The sequence below is a fragment of the Panthera tigris genome, chromosome A3 (genome assembly GCF_018350195.1).
Source record: "Panthera tigris isolate Pti1 chromosome A3, P.tigris_Pti1_mat1.1, whole genome shotgun sequence".
NCBI lineage: Eukaryota > Metazoa > Chordata > Mammalia > Carnivora > Felidae > Panthera > Panthera tigris.
This window is the reverse complement of record NC_056662.1, coordinates 43,376,496-43,392,055: the sequence shown is the minus strand read 5'-3', so window position 1 is coordinate 43,392,055 and position 15,560 is coordinate 43,376,496. Positions and strand designations below refer to the sequence as shown.

The window sequence follows — 15,560 nt, the reverse complement described above, 5'->3', positions numbered from 1 at the left end:
GTGGTCCAGAGAGACCAATGCCTGGAGCAGATAAAAATGGCAATGTTCAATTTCCTCTGGTCCAGTAGTTCTCAAACATCAGTGTACTTGGAGAACACACAAAGAACTAGTTAAAAACATCAATATGCTACTCTTCTGCCTTCCACATCTAGACATGCCAGGAACTCTGGTTCAGAAAAGGGGGGGGGGGGGGAGGATGTACCAAGCCTCTGCATTTTAATATGCACCCTGTGCAGCTTGAAGCCCTCAGAAGAACACGACTACCAGCCCGAGTGACTTTGGTGGAAAGAGAGAGTGTGGAATCCCTGCACACAACAGCCCCCAGCCCACCAGTATCTTCATTTCTTTAGGGCCTTCTGAGAATCTGATGAAAGCCCATTTTTTATTTCTATCTCTTCCACATCATTCTTTTCTCTCCACTAGTAATGCGAATGTTTGAACAAGCCCTTCTATAAAACACCACTGATTTGCCAAACATTTTTCTACAATTATCCAGGACTATGAACCTCCTAATAAATTAGCTAAAAAGCTAAAAATTCCCAATTAAAATCTTGAGTCTGTATAATTAAAGTATTGCTGTTGCTCAAAGTATAAATCCATGGAAGGATAAACTTTACCTCCCCCCCTTGGGAAAAAGAAAAGTTAATCTTTGGCAGGTCAAGTCAGTAAGGTAAGGAGTTTGTGTTTTTAACACATCCACAAATAACATTAGAAGATTAAGATAACTAAGAATCTTCCCAAAATACATACACAGGAACAAATAAATAAAGCCCTTAAACTTCAAATGCACTAAAACATTACTGACGAGTGAGTTGTTTAACCTAGTTAAAGATTACAAATGTTTTATGTGTCAAAAACAAAAAAGGAAAGGCTCATAGTTTTTAGTTTACCAGCCATATATACTTTTTTAAAGTAGGCTTCATGCCCAGTGCAGAGCCCAACGTGGGACTTGAACCTGAGCTGAGATCAAGAGTCAAACACTTGGGGCACCTGGATATCCGGCTGTCGGTTGAACATCACAGTTCATGAGTTCAAGCCCCACATCAGGCTCTGTGCTGTCCACATGGAACATGCTTGGGATTCTAACTCTCTGTCTGCCCCTCCCCCATTCACTCTCTCAAAATAAATAAATCAACTTAAAAAAAAAACCAACCCACCTCTTGAAAGAGTCAAACACTTAACTAACTGAGCCACACAGGCACCCCTACCAGCCATATTTCACTAGGAGGGAACAAACTCAATTTTTGTAATTTCAGTAACACATGTTATGAATATAAGAAGATAAGATGAAGGCCAATCAATCGATCAATCAATGAACCCTCAAGCAGAGACACAGTCATATACCTCTTGGAAAGGCCTTTTTTTTTTTTTTTTTTAAGTTTATTTATTTATCTCGAGAGACAGAGACAGCGAGCAGGGTAGGGGCAGAGAGAGAGGGAGAGAGAAAGAAAATCCCAAGCACCCTTCATGCTGTCACTGCAGAGCCCGACACAGGGCTCTATCTGTCGAACCATGAGACCATGACCTGAGCAGAAACCAAGAGTCAGATGCTTAACCGACTGAGCCATCCAGGTGCCCTGGAAAGGCCTCTTCTTAATTCTACGGTGTACCAACTCAGGACAATCATCTATACGGAAACAAATTAAAGACAAAAGCAACCCCTTGCAGCTCCCCAACGAGGAAGAAGCCAGCCTTCTTGGAAACATCTTCAAGGCTCCCAACCTTTCTGTCTGCACGCCCAGGGCAGGGCACCCACACACACATACTGACAGGACTCAGTAGAGATTGTGACTGCTGGTGAGCAAAGGGCAGGGCTGAGGGAGGTCAAGAACCCACCCAGCCTCCACACCCAACTCTCTCCCCAGAGGGTTATGCTGCTTTCCTAATTCAGCAAAGTGAGTGTTCACACTGAAAGAAAATCAAGAGCGATCTTTGCAGCCCAAGAGATCTGGCAAAGTGCCAGCCCTGTCCTGTTGGGAGCCTTCTGTGAGACAGGTGAAGTCCCAGGACTCTGGGTCACCAGCACGCCCACCATGATACCGTGACAAAGATGAACAACAGCAACAACAAAAACTCTGTAATGAAAAAGCTCTGGCTAAGTTTCTGCTTCTGTTTTAGCAACACTTCTGTATAAACAAAGCAGGACTCTTGTCAACATCTGTTTGATAAATCAATGTGACAAAATGAACTAACGACTGGAATAAATGACAGGATCTGGGTACCACTTTGGCAACCAGACTTGGAAGCACACTCCTGTGGCAAGTCAACAAGGTAAGCCTGGTTCAGGTCATGCAAAAATTGAGAGGAAACCAATAGAAACTAGGAACTCAAGCCTTAAAAAAAGAATAAAAAAAGAGAAACCTACATTAAATAAAACTTTTTCTATGAAAACAGACTTACGGACATAAGACATTATTCTGTCTTATAGTCAAAATAATTCTCATTAGATTTGAACCTCAAAGTGGAACATGCAGGAATGAAGAGCCCGCCTCTCTGCACCTGCGACAGGCGGCCACCTGTGTCCTAGTCTGTCTGCCATTTCACCTTCTGGCTTCCATAGCATGTACTACTAAGGGTACCTCGTCTCCGGAAGTACAAATAAATAAAACCAAATGGAGCTCTTTGCCCCACCCACCTCTCTACCCTACATATTTCTTTCTGATCCCACAGAAGCCATGCATGTCTGAAGCTAGGCATTCCAAGGTTCCCAGGCATGGGGATGGATACTTGTTGATAAAACAAGTCTTTGGAGAAAGTTATATATGAAATGATGGTGATATTCAGACAAGCAGAAAATTAAAAGCGCTGGTACCATTTTTCACTGGCCATCTTTACCCCAGCAATGTGTCAATACACACGTGAGCTAATTCAAAGATGTGTATTTCAAAGTTCATTTTTTCCACCTCCTTCTAGTATTTCAATTAAGTGAGGGTTTCAAGCACACTAAATAAATGAGAATATAAATAATTAATGGCAACACTACGAACTAGGTGGGCTCTGGGCCTCAGGGAAGAGCTCCTTAATTACAAAATACACCTTCCCATCTGCTCACATATACATGCAACCCCATCTACATGAGACCCAGGCAAACATCCCCCACTTAAGGGGAAGGGTATTTAATTAAAACAAGAGCAGGAATAACCTTCTACCACCAGGAATGGCTCAGTAGGGGGCTGAAATCTCCCAATATCTAGCCACCCATGGAAGAACTCATGCTCTAGCGATCTTTTCTAGGTAATCATCAGCATGTTCCTACCAGAATCATGTTCTTCCGCAAGAATGCAACAAGGAAAAGAACTTCCGTCTGGTGGTTCTGCTACTGCTTCCATGTCCTGTTCCTTTTGGAAATACCTCTTTCAGAGCCACATAAGGCTCTTCTTCCAACTTCTTCTCACAGTCAGAACATACCGTGGGACCCACACAGCAACTTATAAACGCATGGGGCGTGCTGCCAATGTAACCACAGGAAAGCAGGCAGAAGCTGCAGGGCCCGTTCCAAAAGCAAGTAGAGATCTAGTTAAGGCAGGCAAACCACTAGTCACCTGCACCAGCCCAGGCTTCGCTAGCAATAAGTAGCTGCATCACCCATAGAGCTCTGGCACTCATGGAAATAATCTACCTCTAACTGAAGTGCAAGTTTGGAAACAATAACCAAGAATGCCTCCTCCCCTCAGGGTCCTTAAAGGTCAGTGGAAACCTCCAATCCTCTGGGAGGCCTGCCCAACTTGACTGCAAGAGCAGTGGCATTGGCCTTCTGAGAACCTAGGACATTCGCAGACAGCACAGCTCACCCAGCCCATGACACACCCCGGGCTCAGCTTCCAGGACATGGCAGTGAACAAGAACAAGGGAGCCTGAGTTTTAGGAGTGGGGTAGACAGATAAGGAACAAGGAAACAAGCAGATAATAATAGGAGGCCAAGTGCTATGAAATTAATCATCAGAGCACCGTGAGAGAGTAGCCAGCAGGGGCTTACTTGGGATTGAGGGGGTCAGAGGATCACTTCTGAGGAAGGAGGAGACACTGACATTGAGACAAGAGCCAAAGGTAGCAAAGAGCTCAATCTGTTCTCAGAACAGAGAGGCAGTGACAATAGGTAAAGCATAGGGACTCAGAGGCAGATGGCAGCAGAAGTCTGGGCATTCAGGCCATGGTAAGTGACAGGAGGGAACTTAGATTGTAATCTAAATGCATCTGGAAGGCACTGAAGGGCTTCCAGGAGAAGCATGACATGATGGTCTTGTGACACAGCCTACTCTGCCATATAACTACTCTTTATCCCTCTCTCTGTTATTAACCTTCCAGATTTATATTGCCCTAGAGCTACCACCAGGAGCAGGAACTGGGTCACAGCACTTCTTTCTCTCCCTCAAGTACCCAGTACACTCTCATGTACTAAAATGACACTTGATGCACAAATACACACACACACACACACACACACACACACACACACACACACTGCACATCTGTTCAGATGGTTTAAAGAACCTGTATTTAAAAATAGAAAAATAACCATTTCTCTACAATGTATGTAGTTTTCACTACTAGCTGGGTTATACTGAGAAAATAAAACAGAATTAAAAGCTCAGAATAGAAAGGCATACTTATCTATCAGTGAAAAGAATTTGGCTGCAGTCTTCCTACCAAGACAAAAGCAAACTAGCTATGTGCCCAAAGAGGAACCCCCATCTTACTGAGAATGGAAAGGCAGACACAGACCATAGGCAAAGGCTGGCATCCACCATCACAACAGCCCTCCATGCCTACTTGCTACCACCTACTGGAGAGTGAAAGACACAGATCTGCACACTGTTGCAGGGTCTGAGACTCCCAGGCCAGTTAACTAGTAAAACAAATGAAATTGATAGAGCACAATTCATGCATTTGAAAAGAAAGCTCCTAAAAGACAGCCTCAGAAATAACTAAAATAAAAGACTTTCTGGGGCACCTGGCTGGCTAATCAGTGGAGCATGAGACTCTTGGTCTTAGGGTTGTGAGTTCAAGCGGCACATTACATGTAGAGATTACTTAAAAATAAAATATTTGAAAAAGGTGGGAGGGCGTCTGACATTTAGAATGGAAAAAAAAAAAAAGCTTGACTGAAAATTTTCTTCAAATAGAGTTAAAGCAGAATAATAAATCAGAACTACAAAACAGCAATCAAACCAAACCAGAGAGTAGCCAAAGGCAAGAGGAAAACCAGGAGAGAATGGTGCCCCAGAAAAGAAGGTTCAAGACCATGTCCAGGGGCAAGCGGGCCACAGTGGCAAGAGCTGCTGAGTGGCCATGTCATCAGGGCCTGCCAGCCCCGAATCAGACAATGTGGAGCTCAGGGGGCCTTGGTGGGGGCCTTGGCGGGAGCCTCTGCAGGTTACAGTATACACTGAGCAGGCAGCAAGAAGAAAGGAAATAGAGGCATTTCTCAACTGGAAATACTCAAGAAGGTTTAAAAGCCAAGGGAATCAGATGGATGAGTGAGGGAGACACACTGACTGGACAAGATGACAAAGGGCTTAATGGAGGCTGCTGGGAAGGGAGGAGGTTGGAGAAGGCGCCACAGCCCAGACTAGTCTGGCCCCATCCTATGAAGTCCCATGGGGCCTTACATGTAGAAGGGCCCACCCTTGGCTTAATGCTCTGCTGTCACCATCCTGAAATTCTTTATTATTTTTTTTTAACAAGGGGTCCCTCCCTTTCATTCTGCACTAGGCCTCACAAATTACAGAGCTGGTCCTGGCCTAGGAGAGGCACTGGCCTCAGCACTGAGAAGGGCAGTTCTGCCCTTCTTCTCTGTGGCTTCTTTCTCTGTGAAGCAGAAAGACAGCCATCTCCTATGAACAAGCAAGAGAGCAGACAAGGAGGAAAAGGTTAATATTCCATGTAGGGTGAAGAAACTTGGTAGACTTCATCTTAACCCAATGATCAAGGGTAACATCACCTATACTAAGACAAATCAGTCTCGTACTTCCTTATGATGCACTGAGAAGGGCACATCACTTTTGTGCTATTTGCTATTCCTGTCAAATACATAACCTCAATGTAAACAGAGAAAGCCCAAATTGAGGAATATTCTACAAAACAGCATACCAGTACTTTTTTTTTTTAATTTTTTTTGAAACGTTTATTTATTTTGGAGACAGAGAGAGACAGAGCATGAACGGGGGAGGGTCAGAGACAGAGGAAGACACAGAATCTGAAGCAGGCTGCAGGCTCTGAGCTGTCAGCACAGAGCCCGACGCGGGGCTCGAACCCACAGACCGCGAGATCATGACCTGAGCCAAAGTCAGACGCTTAACCAACTGAGCCACCCAGGCGCCCCTAGCATACCAGTACTCTTAAAAATTGTCAAGGTTATGAAAGACAAGGAAAAGCTAAGGAACTGTCCTAGATTAGAGAAGAGAAATGACAATTAAGTGCAATGTGGCATCACCCTGAAATAGAAAAAGGACATTAGAGGGAAAAAAAACCTAGTGAAATTTAAATAAGGTATGTAGTGTAATTAATGGTATTATATCAATTTTAATCTCAATGTTCAATCAGTGGACATGATTATGTAAGACAGTAAAATTAGTGCAAGCTGGGTAAAGTATACATGGGAAATGTGACACTTTTCTTTACATCTCAAATTATTCCAAAATAAATTTTAAATTTTCACGTAGATTTTTCATTTGTGATTTTCTTTAATGTTATCAGTAATTCCAGGAACCTTGATTATCACCTTTGAAGTCCAGCACTACCACGTCAGACGTGTTCCTGCTTCTCTATCAATCCAAAGAATCAGTAACAAGAAAGAACGGTTATGTTCCCCTTAAAAATTATAACTTTGACCTAAGAAAAAAAGACAACAGCTAAACTATTTTTAAAAAATCACTCATGGGTAAACTGCTTATTTTTTTTTTAGTTTAAATACACTGAATAAGAATATAAAAATTAAAAATAAACCATGGCCCCCCCAATGCACAGGAACCACAGACATTTTTCTCCAAAAAAGGCTGGGAGGTGGCAAGCATTCAGAGACTACTAGATATCTCTTCAAAAACAATGTCCAGTGACCTCAGATTTTAGGCAATAATTTTCTGCTTTCTGATTTTTAAAACTGTGTTTGAATCCTAGTTCTGCCTCTTAGCAGCCATGTGACCTTAAGCTGCTGCTTAAGCTTTGTGCTGCAACTTCCTCAACATACCCAATGATAAAGATTAAATTACTTAACACATTAAAAAAAAAAACTGAGAGCAATACTGGCATATGGGAAATTATATTGGGAGAGGCAGGGATGAAATTAGGAGGACACCAGATTTTGGCCTGGATGACAAGATAAATGGTAGACAGAAGGAACATTCTGATGGTGGGGCGGCAGGAGTTTAGTTTTAGTTTTCTGCATTTGAGAGGACCATCAGCTGCAACCTGTGAACGGACCCAAGCCAGTTTGATTTTGCGTAACTATTAGGTTCTTCTTGGTTGATAACAATAAGGGCCCAAAATGGATGGGAGTCTGCTATTCTCCTATAGACTAGTATCAGGTTATACTAATGGCAAATCTCGGATCAACTTCTGCCATTCTGCAGTCTTTGATATTTAAGATAAGAATTTATTAGCAAACAGGCACAAAATAATTCACACAAACTGTTTTGTAAGGCTTACAGAGCCTTAGTACTCTGTCCCAGTGGCTGGACTGGGGACTATGTGGGTTTCAGACACTGTCCGTGAAGATTCAGGCTATGGTAGCTCCGTTGGTTAAGCGTCCAACTCTTGGTTTCGGCTCAGGTCATGATCTCAGGGTTCGTGGTATCGAGCACCACATCAGGTTCCCCACAGACAGTGCAGAGCCTGCTGGGGACTCTCTCTCTCTCCCTCTCTCTCTCTGCCCCTTCCCCACTTGCGTGCGCACATGCACTCTCTCTCTCAAAATAAATAAATAAACTTAAAAAAAAAAAGATTCACACTATGGACTCTGTCATTTCTCATACTGTATTCTTGTGAAGAGAGTATCTCAAAAGTATTTTATTCAATAAATACCAATGAAAAAAACATTATAACTTTAAACAGGTGACATACAGCTTTAAATTTATATACTACTTCTCCCACCTACTGCATCATTCCACTTCATAGCTTTCTAGCAAGGGAGGGAGAGACAAGGGGAAGAAAGAAATGTCCCTTCAGTTCTCATTCCTCTGCCTACTTGAAGGCTAAGTGGGCACATGAATTAAAGCCTTAAGAAGTGTTAAGCATCTATAAGAACCATTCAGGTTGCAAGAACTATCACAGATTTCCTTTCTCTATTTTAATTAAAAATTTTCCTTGAAGCTTAGAGAGAGCTGGCAGCAAATCCTGGTGATACAGTACTTTAGAAAAATGAGGATTTACAAACAACCTCAGGTGACACATGTACCGACACCTGGGACAAAACCCACTCCAGGAAACCATTCCGAACTGGTGAACAGGCCAGTCCAGGGCTCAGTGGAGTTATGCCGCTACTCTGCTGCCACCCAGTGGCGTGTAGGCACCAACGCACCTCACGGGGAAAGGAGCCCAGAGGAAGAACTTGGCTCTTGTAAAGGACATGTTCTCTGGAACACAAAGTCAAGGGAGAAGTGCTGTCAAGCCTACCACAGCACCAAGGACATGCAGTGTAAACAGATGCATTCTTGGCAAGGGATGCATTAAAATAGGTATCAGGTTACTACAGTGAAGTCCTTACTCCACCTCAGACTGAGAACTGCTCCAGGGATTCCAGTGAAACCAAAGCCAGAAGACAGACCCAAGAGAGTCCAGGCTTACCTGCTTTGGGTCAGAGGCAGCAGCGCCAGGTGCCGGGGACTCCAATTCTACAGTCACAGGCCCATCATTCTGAATGTGGACTTGCATGTAGGCACCAAACTTGCCATCTGAAAGAGCAATGCAAACAGTTATGAGAGAGGGAAGCCCCAGGTTACTCCTATCTAAAAAGCCACCCAGATCAATGGGATCAGAAACGGGAGGAGTACGACTAGACAGTAACCATGGGGAAAGGTGATCAACTCCAAAAATAGGGAGGGAAATGCAAAATTAAACAGCAGGGGTGCCACTGCATGCCCTACAGACTTGGCAAGAATGAAAAGATCTGAGAACACCAGGGTGGGGACATGTGGGCTTATGGGACTATAAAATAGCAGGAAGGTAAATTGGTTTAACCACTTTGGAGGGCATGGTGGTGCTTGAAGAAACTCTACAAGTCTGGAATTCCCCCCTGAAGAGTCTACTCAGAAACTCTTATACAAAAGGAATGTTTAAGGGTGTTTATTATGGCAGTGTTTATAACAGAAAAAGTGGACACATTCTGCCCCTCACTGGGGGATAAATGCATAAACTCTACTTTAATTCCTCAGTGGAATACTGTGTGGCACCCATATCCATTATTTAATTAAATAATAATTAAATTATTTATTATAAATATTAACAAATTATATATATTATATATATACATATTATATATATATGTGTATATATATATGTATGTGTATATATATATATATATATATATATATATATATATATATATAATATGTATATATATATATCTCCAAAAAAATGTGAGCAGGAAAGGTGAATGCCAAACACAGGACAGGAGCCACATTCATACTGAAGAGAAGGCAGAGGATGGTGGGATTTGAGAAAGACAGACCTCAGATAAATATGACTAACTGGCTAGTGAGTACACTAGTATCTACTTTATGCATGCTTCATAATTTAAAATTTTCAAACAAATTAAATAGAAAGGGAAAAAGATAAGGTGAGGAGGGAGGTCCTGCTTCCTCACTGTTGGAACCATTCAGCTCCCTAGGACTCATTTCAAAATGGCTATGGGCTGCCCCAGAAAAGGGCACCTCTCTATGTCCTATTTCAAACCTTCTAACACTCAAACCCACTCAATTGTGTCTATCAATCCCCAAATGCTAAATTACACTTATAAAGAAAGCCAAGGGGTGGCTGGATGGCTTAGTCGGTTGAGCATCAGACTCTTGTTCTTGACTCAGGTTAGGTTTCATGGTTTGTGAGATCAAGCCCTGCATCAGGCTCAGCACTACCAAAGTAAGCCTGCTTGGGATTCTCTCTCTCTCCCTCTGCCCCTCCTCACCTCAGTCTCTCTCAAAATAAATAAATAAACTTAAAAAAAAAAAAAAAGCCAAGAATATGCCTTGAGAGATGATGCCATGGAATATCAGAATGTCAACTCCACACATCCAAGTACCAGTGTTAAGCCCTGGGCCTAAACACTGTTGATGACACATACGGATGCTTACTCAAAGTAACACACTGGTCAAGACAATTTCTCTCTAATAAATCCAAAGTAAGAGAAGAGCTGGGTCCTTGGGGCACCTGGGTGGCTCAGTCAGTTAAGCATCTGACTCTTGATTTCAGCTCAGATCATGATCTCACAGTTTGTGAGTTCCAGCCCTGAGATGGGGGTCTATGCTGACATCAAGGGACCTACTTGGGATTCTCTCTCTCTCTCTCTCTCTCTCTGCCCCTCCCCTGCTCGTGCATGCATTCTCTCTCCCTCTCTCTCTTCTCTGTCTCTCAACATAATCAAAACTAAAAACATTTAAAAAAGAAAGAAAGAAAAGAGTTGGGTCCAGAGTGAAACAGAAGTCCTCAGAAACTGAGAACCATCAGGAACTCTTCTGCTGCCACCCACCATTAAGGAGCAAAGAGAGCATATGAGATCCAGTCCACATTTGAAAATCGCTCACCGCTTTTCACTCATAGCAACCCTGTGCCAGGCATGGCGCTAGAGATCAACGACTCAGCTCAAAGGCACAGATAGCCCTGGCGCTCATGAACCCTGTGGTCTAGTATGGAAGACAGTTGGGCACATTGTGGTGACAATGCAGCATGGCAGAGACCTTGAGGGATTCTGGCTCTGCAGGCCAGAGGAGGGTCCAAATCCCCCTTGGGGAATTCTTGGATGAGGCTTCACAAGGTCCAGGACTTGAAGGACAACAAAGACCCAGGCTGGAAGAGGACAGGCCCCGCCCCAACAAGTTCTGAGTCCTGGGGCAACTTTCCTGACCTCCCAATGGCTCAGTTTCTTGCCTGTATCACAGGGATGCTAACAAGAGGGCATAAATCACAGGGAAAATGTAATGAAACAGTGCATGCAAGTGCTTAGGACAGCGGCTCACATATGGTATGTGCAAAACCAGCATTTGCTCTTGTTATTATAAGAAGTCATGTTTGAGAGGCTCCACACAACCAGAACCATGCTTCCCTGTGCCCTGCCAGGTATGCCTTGAATAAAGAATACCACGGTCACATACTTTTGGAAAACCACATTTGTTTGAACTCTCCCTTAGAGAATCACAAAGCACAGCAGCAAGTAATAGGCTGTCAAGACATCCTTGAGTAGAGAAATCTGTTTCGTTTCTTTACCCTGGTGGTTCCCAAACTCCCCTAGGCAAGGAGCTCTATTTTCACACAAAACATCCTTTACAGGGCAAACGACCCTCTGGGAGAGGTCAAGGAAAAGAAAAGCACCAAATGGACACACAAACACAGGGCAGGCCAGCTTGGAGCCTTTCCGGCTCCTTTCCTTCCTGAAGAGCAGCTATGCTCTCAGGTGCTGGGGTCCCTCCAGTACCAGACCCACCATTGCATGAGGAGATCTCTGTGAGCATTTGCTCCTACCACAACTGCACAATTTTCATCTCTGATTCTTTCCCCTGGTATCGCTCCCTCCAAAGATCCTTACCCTCATGGAGGGTCTTAGCAAAATGGGCACACCAAAGTTTTCTTCAACGTACAGACAGCAGCATTAGAAACTACATTAGAAGCACCCACGTTGTTCACAACTTTTACAGGCAAGATTAACTTAGTTCCTACTGGGTAGCCCAATGTGCTCAAACAATGGTGACTTTTCTTGAACTCCTATCAGATTAAAGTGGCCATTCAAATCTACAGAGCGTTTGTTTTATCCATGTCAGACTAGCAAAAAAGACATCAGCTGGGAAGGAAATCATGTGTTTAATTGCATGCTAAAATTATGGCTACAATTAGTAGCAAATTTCAGCCGCTGCACTCCTAAGGGAAGCTGAAGGCAGACTCAGGAGGAAAGGAATTATTTCCGACCTTGAATTTCTGTTGCCAGGATTACAGCATATGCTTCACCGTGTTTATCATTCCAAGTAGTGAGAAATTTATCTTCTTTCCTGTTTTTCTTCAGTTATGAACAGAACTATTATCTGAACTTCCATTTGTACAGACAATAAATCCAAAGACACGTTTTAAGAGGTCTTAACATGGGTACATTTTTTATAGTTCAGATCAAAGAGTAAAGCCCCATGAAAAATTATACTGGCCAGGGGAAATAAAAACATTTTTAAAAAATAATCTTAAAAGACAGCAACAAATCTGCAAAACTACATCTGGGCTCCAGTGGTGATATGATCAAGTCGTCCTTAAATATAAGTCCCAGGGTTCTATCCAGAGCTGGAGGAGAAGCACGTGTCAGGCATGTTTGTGCCACATGCTCCAGCTGGAAAACTCCCAGCTATGAGCCCCAAACCTGCTGTGACCTGGTTTCCAGCAGCCACTATCCAAGGGCCTTACCAGCTCCAAACCAATGCACCCCGTTAATGTGCAAAGACTGACATCCCTCCCTTTCAACAATGCTTGACTGACAGTCACCACTCCCTGAGAAGCCCTGCCCTGCCTCTCCGTGCCCGTTTGTTCAAGGATGATAGCAGGATAGTCACCACAAGGAAGATGCATGTTAGTATAGGCATGGCACTGGGCCCACAGCCAGGCAGTCAGAGTACAGGAAATCTGAGTCTCTGTTACTACTGTCATTCCCACCACTCTCCATGGTAGAATATGGACAAATGGGGGCAGGGAGAGTGCAGAGGGCAAGAAAACCACACCAAAAGAACATGCTACTGAAGAAAAATGGAGAACAAAAGGCATGATGGTCATTTCTTGGCCTGGCTGGGAGCAAGCCCACTCATTCTGCTTTCCAGAGCCAGCCTGCAATGGCCAAGATCAGGCTAGGACTCAGCCTACCTCTAGGGACCAGCCTACCTTTGGGCCAGTCCATCTAAGTACATCCCCAAAGGCAGCTCCCTCTGTCACTAAGGCAAAGTTCTCACCACCAAGGCTACCTCTTTGTTCTACCTTAAAGCTATTCAGAGCCTGGGCAGGCACAGAAGAGGGTTATTTTTTTTTTTTTAATGTTTATTTATTTTTGACAGAGAGAGACAGAGCATGAACAGAGGAGGAGCAGAGAAAGAGAGAGAGAGAGAGACAGAATCCGAAGCAGGCTCCAGGCTCTGAGCTGTCAGCAGAGAGCCCGACACAGGGCTTGAACTCACAGACTGCGAGATCATGACCTGAGCCGAAGTTGGACGCTCAACCGAGCCACCCAGGCACCCCAGAAGAGGGTTATTGATGGGGGACCCAACATTGGGTGCACAGGCTGGGAACCAAGAAATCAAGAAAATGTGTGGAAGTGAGGTACTCAAAATAAGCATGTGGCAAGGCGAGGGCCACTGCAGCTAAAGGAGTGTGGTCTAGACCCACAGGCTTGCATCACACCTGGAGCCCAGAGGAGTGTGACCCTGGTGGGCCACAGGTACTATGGCAGCTCTGTCCACCAGCATAGAACTGCTTCTCTAGAGTGCTCCTGGTCCTATATCCCCAGAGGGCTCAGCCAATTCAGGGTGCCACCAGTAGGGCACGGATTCCCCGGTGGGCTGATCTGGCTCAAGGGAGCCTGTAAAGCAGAGGCATGGGCTCTGGGAGCCATCAGCAAAGACCAGCAGCTCCAGCAATGGCACTTCCTAAATGACTTAGCTGGGAAATTATTCAGTTATCAGAGAAAGAGTACATGGCAGGCCCTGCCAGCCAAGTTTCTCTGAGAATGAGAGCCAAGCCTAGGTCGACAGCATTAGAACCACTGTCAGATTCCATTCCATGTCCAGGCCCATGGAGGGAACTCAAACAGCGATCCCTGGAACTTGTGGCTTCTCCTCAGACTCAGTCCCCCTTACCAGTGGTCTCTGCTTATCTGTGCTTATCTCTGTTGTGGTTCAATCCACTCAAGAGAAATACCTCCTCTGAGCAGCAGATGTCTCAGGTGTGGGATTCCATGGCCAGAGAAAATGGGGAACGAGTCCCGTGGCCCAGGATGGAAAGTGCCTACTCCCAAGAGTCAGGGCACCTGTCACCAAAGGGGGCCAGCCCAATTCCAAACCAAAGAGCTGGAAACAGGGGCTTCCGGGGGAAATGGCCTACAATTAATCTCTCACTAGGATATTAAACTCTCATCTGAGCTAAAGTTCTGAAGTCAGATTCAAGGCAATTGTTATAGCCCTCCTTGCATTACAAGGAAGCTTAAGGCAAAGTTTTCTCTGACCATCAGGGCTTTGCTTGGATATCTCTGAGCTCTACTGGGGTCCCAGGCATCATTCTATCTGGGATAACTGCATGGAAGGCTACCAGGTCTCCACACTGAGGCACCAGTGAGCCTGTGTGGGGACAATGTAATGTCTGAGGCCCCAGCGGACCTACATGGGCCTTGTGCAATGCCTGTGCAGACCTACTGAAAGAGCCTGATCCCATGGGGCAAGGACACCCTTCCACCACCATATCATCACTCAGGGGCTCCCGTGAGGCTCGGCCAGTTAACGTGTCTGACTCTTGGTTTCAACTCAGGTCATGATCTTACGGTTTGAGGGTTCAAGCCCCACATCAGGCCCTGTGTTGATAGTTCAGCCTGCTTGGGATTCTATCTCTCTCTCCCTCTCTCTGCCCCTCCCCTGCTCATTCTCTCTCTCTCTCTCTCAAAATAAATAAACATTAAAAAAAAAAAAAAAAAAGTCTGCCCAGCAAACAATCCCTTAAAGCAAGGTCAAAGAACAAATAACAAAATGGATGAAAAATATCTACAACTCACAGCATATATTAAAAGCTCACAGAAATAGGGGTGCCTGAGTGCCTCAATTGGTTAAGCATCCAACATTGGCTCAGGTCATGATCTCATGGTTTGTGGATTTGAGCCCTGGGGGAAACTCTATACTGACAGCTCAGAGCCTGGAGCCTGCTTTGGATCCTGTGTCTCCCTCTCTTCCTGTCACTCCCACACTCGTGCTCTGTCTCTCTGTCTCTCACAAATAAACGTTTAAAAAAAACGGAGCGGGGGGCAAGATGGCAGAACAGCATGTAAGTTTTTTTGCATCTCTTGTCTTTTGAAATGCAGCCAGGTCAACACTAAACCATCTTGCACACCTTGAAAACTGATTTGAGGATTAACACAACAATTAGCACAACCTGAACCACAGAAATCAGCAGGTACATGACATGGAGAGGTGAACTGGGGGATAGAGAAGCTGCGGAGGGCAGGGAACTGTTTCTGCTTGTGGAGAGAGGACAGAGACGGGGTGGAGGGGGGAGGGAAGTACAGGAAAGCACCCCCACATCCATAAGCAGTTGGAGAGGAAAGGAAAAGTATGCAAGGGACTGAACAACAAAGGGAGAAAGGCGAAAGGGAGGGTTTAAATTCCATTAAGACTCCATAAACAGGGGGA

The 15,560-nt window shown here is 44.5% G+C and overlaps 1 protein-coding gene across 1 annotated transcript in view; it reads right to left on the bottom strand.

Annotated features, from left to right (window-relative positions):
• The window catches only part of DTD1 (D-aminoacyl-tRNA deacylase 1), a 201,742-nt gene that overhangs the window by 161,714 nt on the left and 24,468 nt on the right, over positions 1-15,560 (bottom strand). The window contains exon 4 of the mRNA XM_042980969.1: positions 8,782-8,888. Coding sequence (XP_042836903.1) covers positions 8,782-8,888 — 107 coding nt within the window. The remainder of the gene's footprint in view (positions 1-8,781; positions 8,889-15,560) is intronic.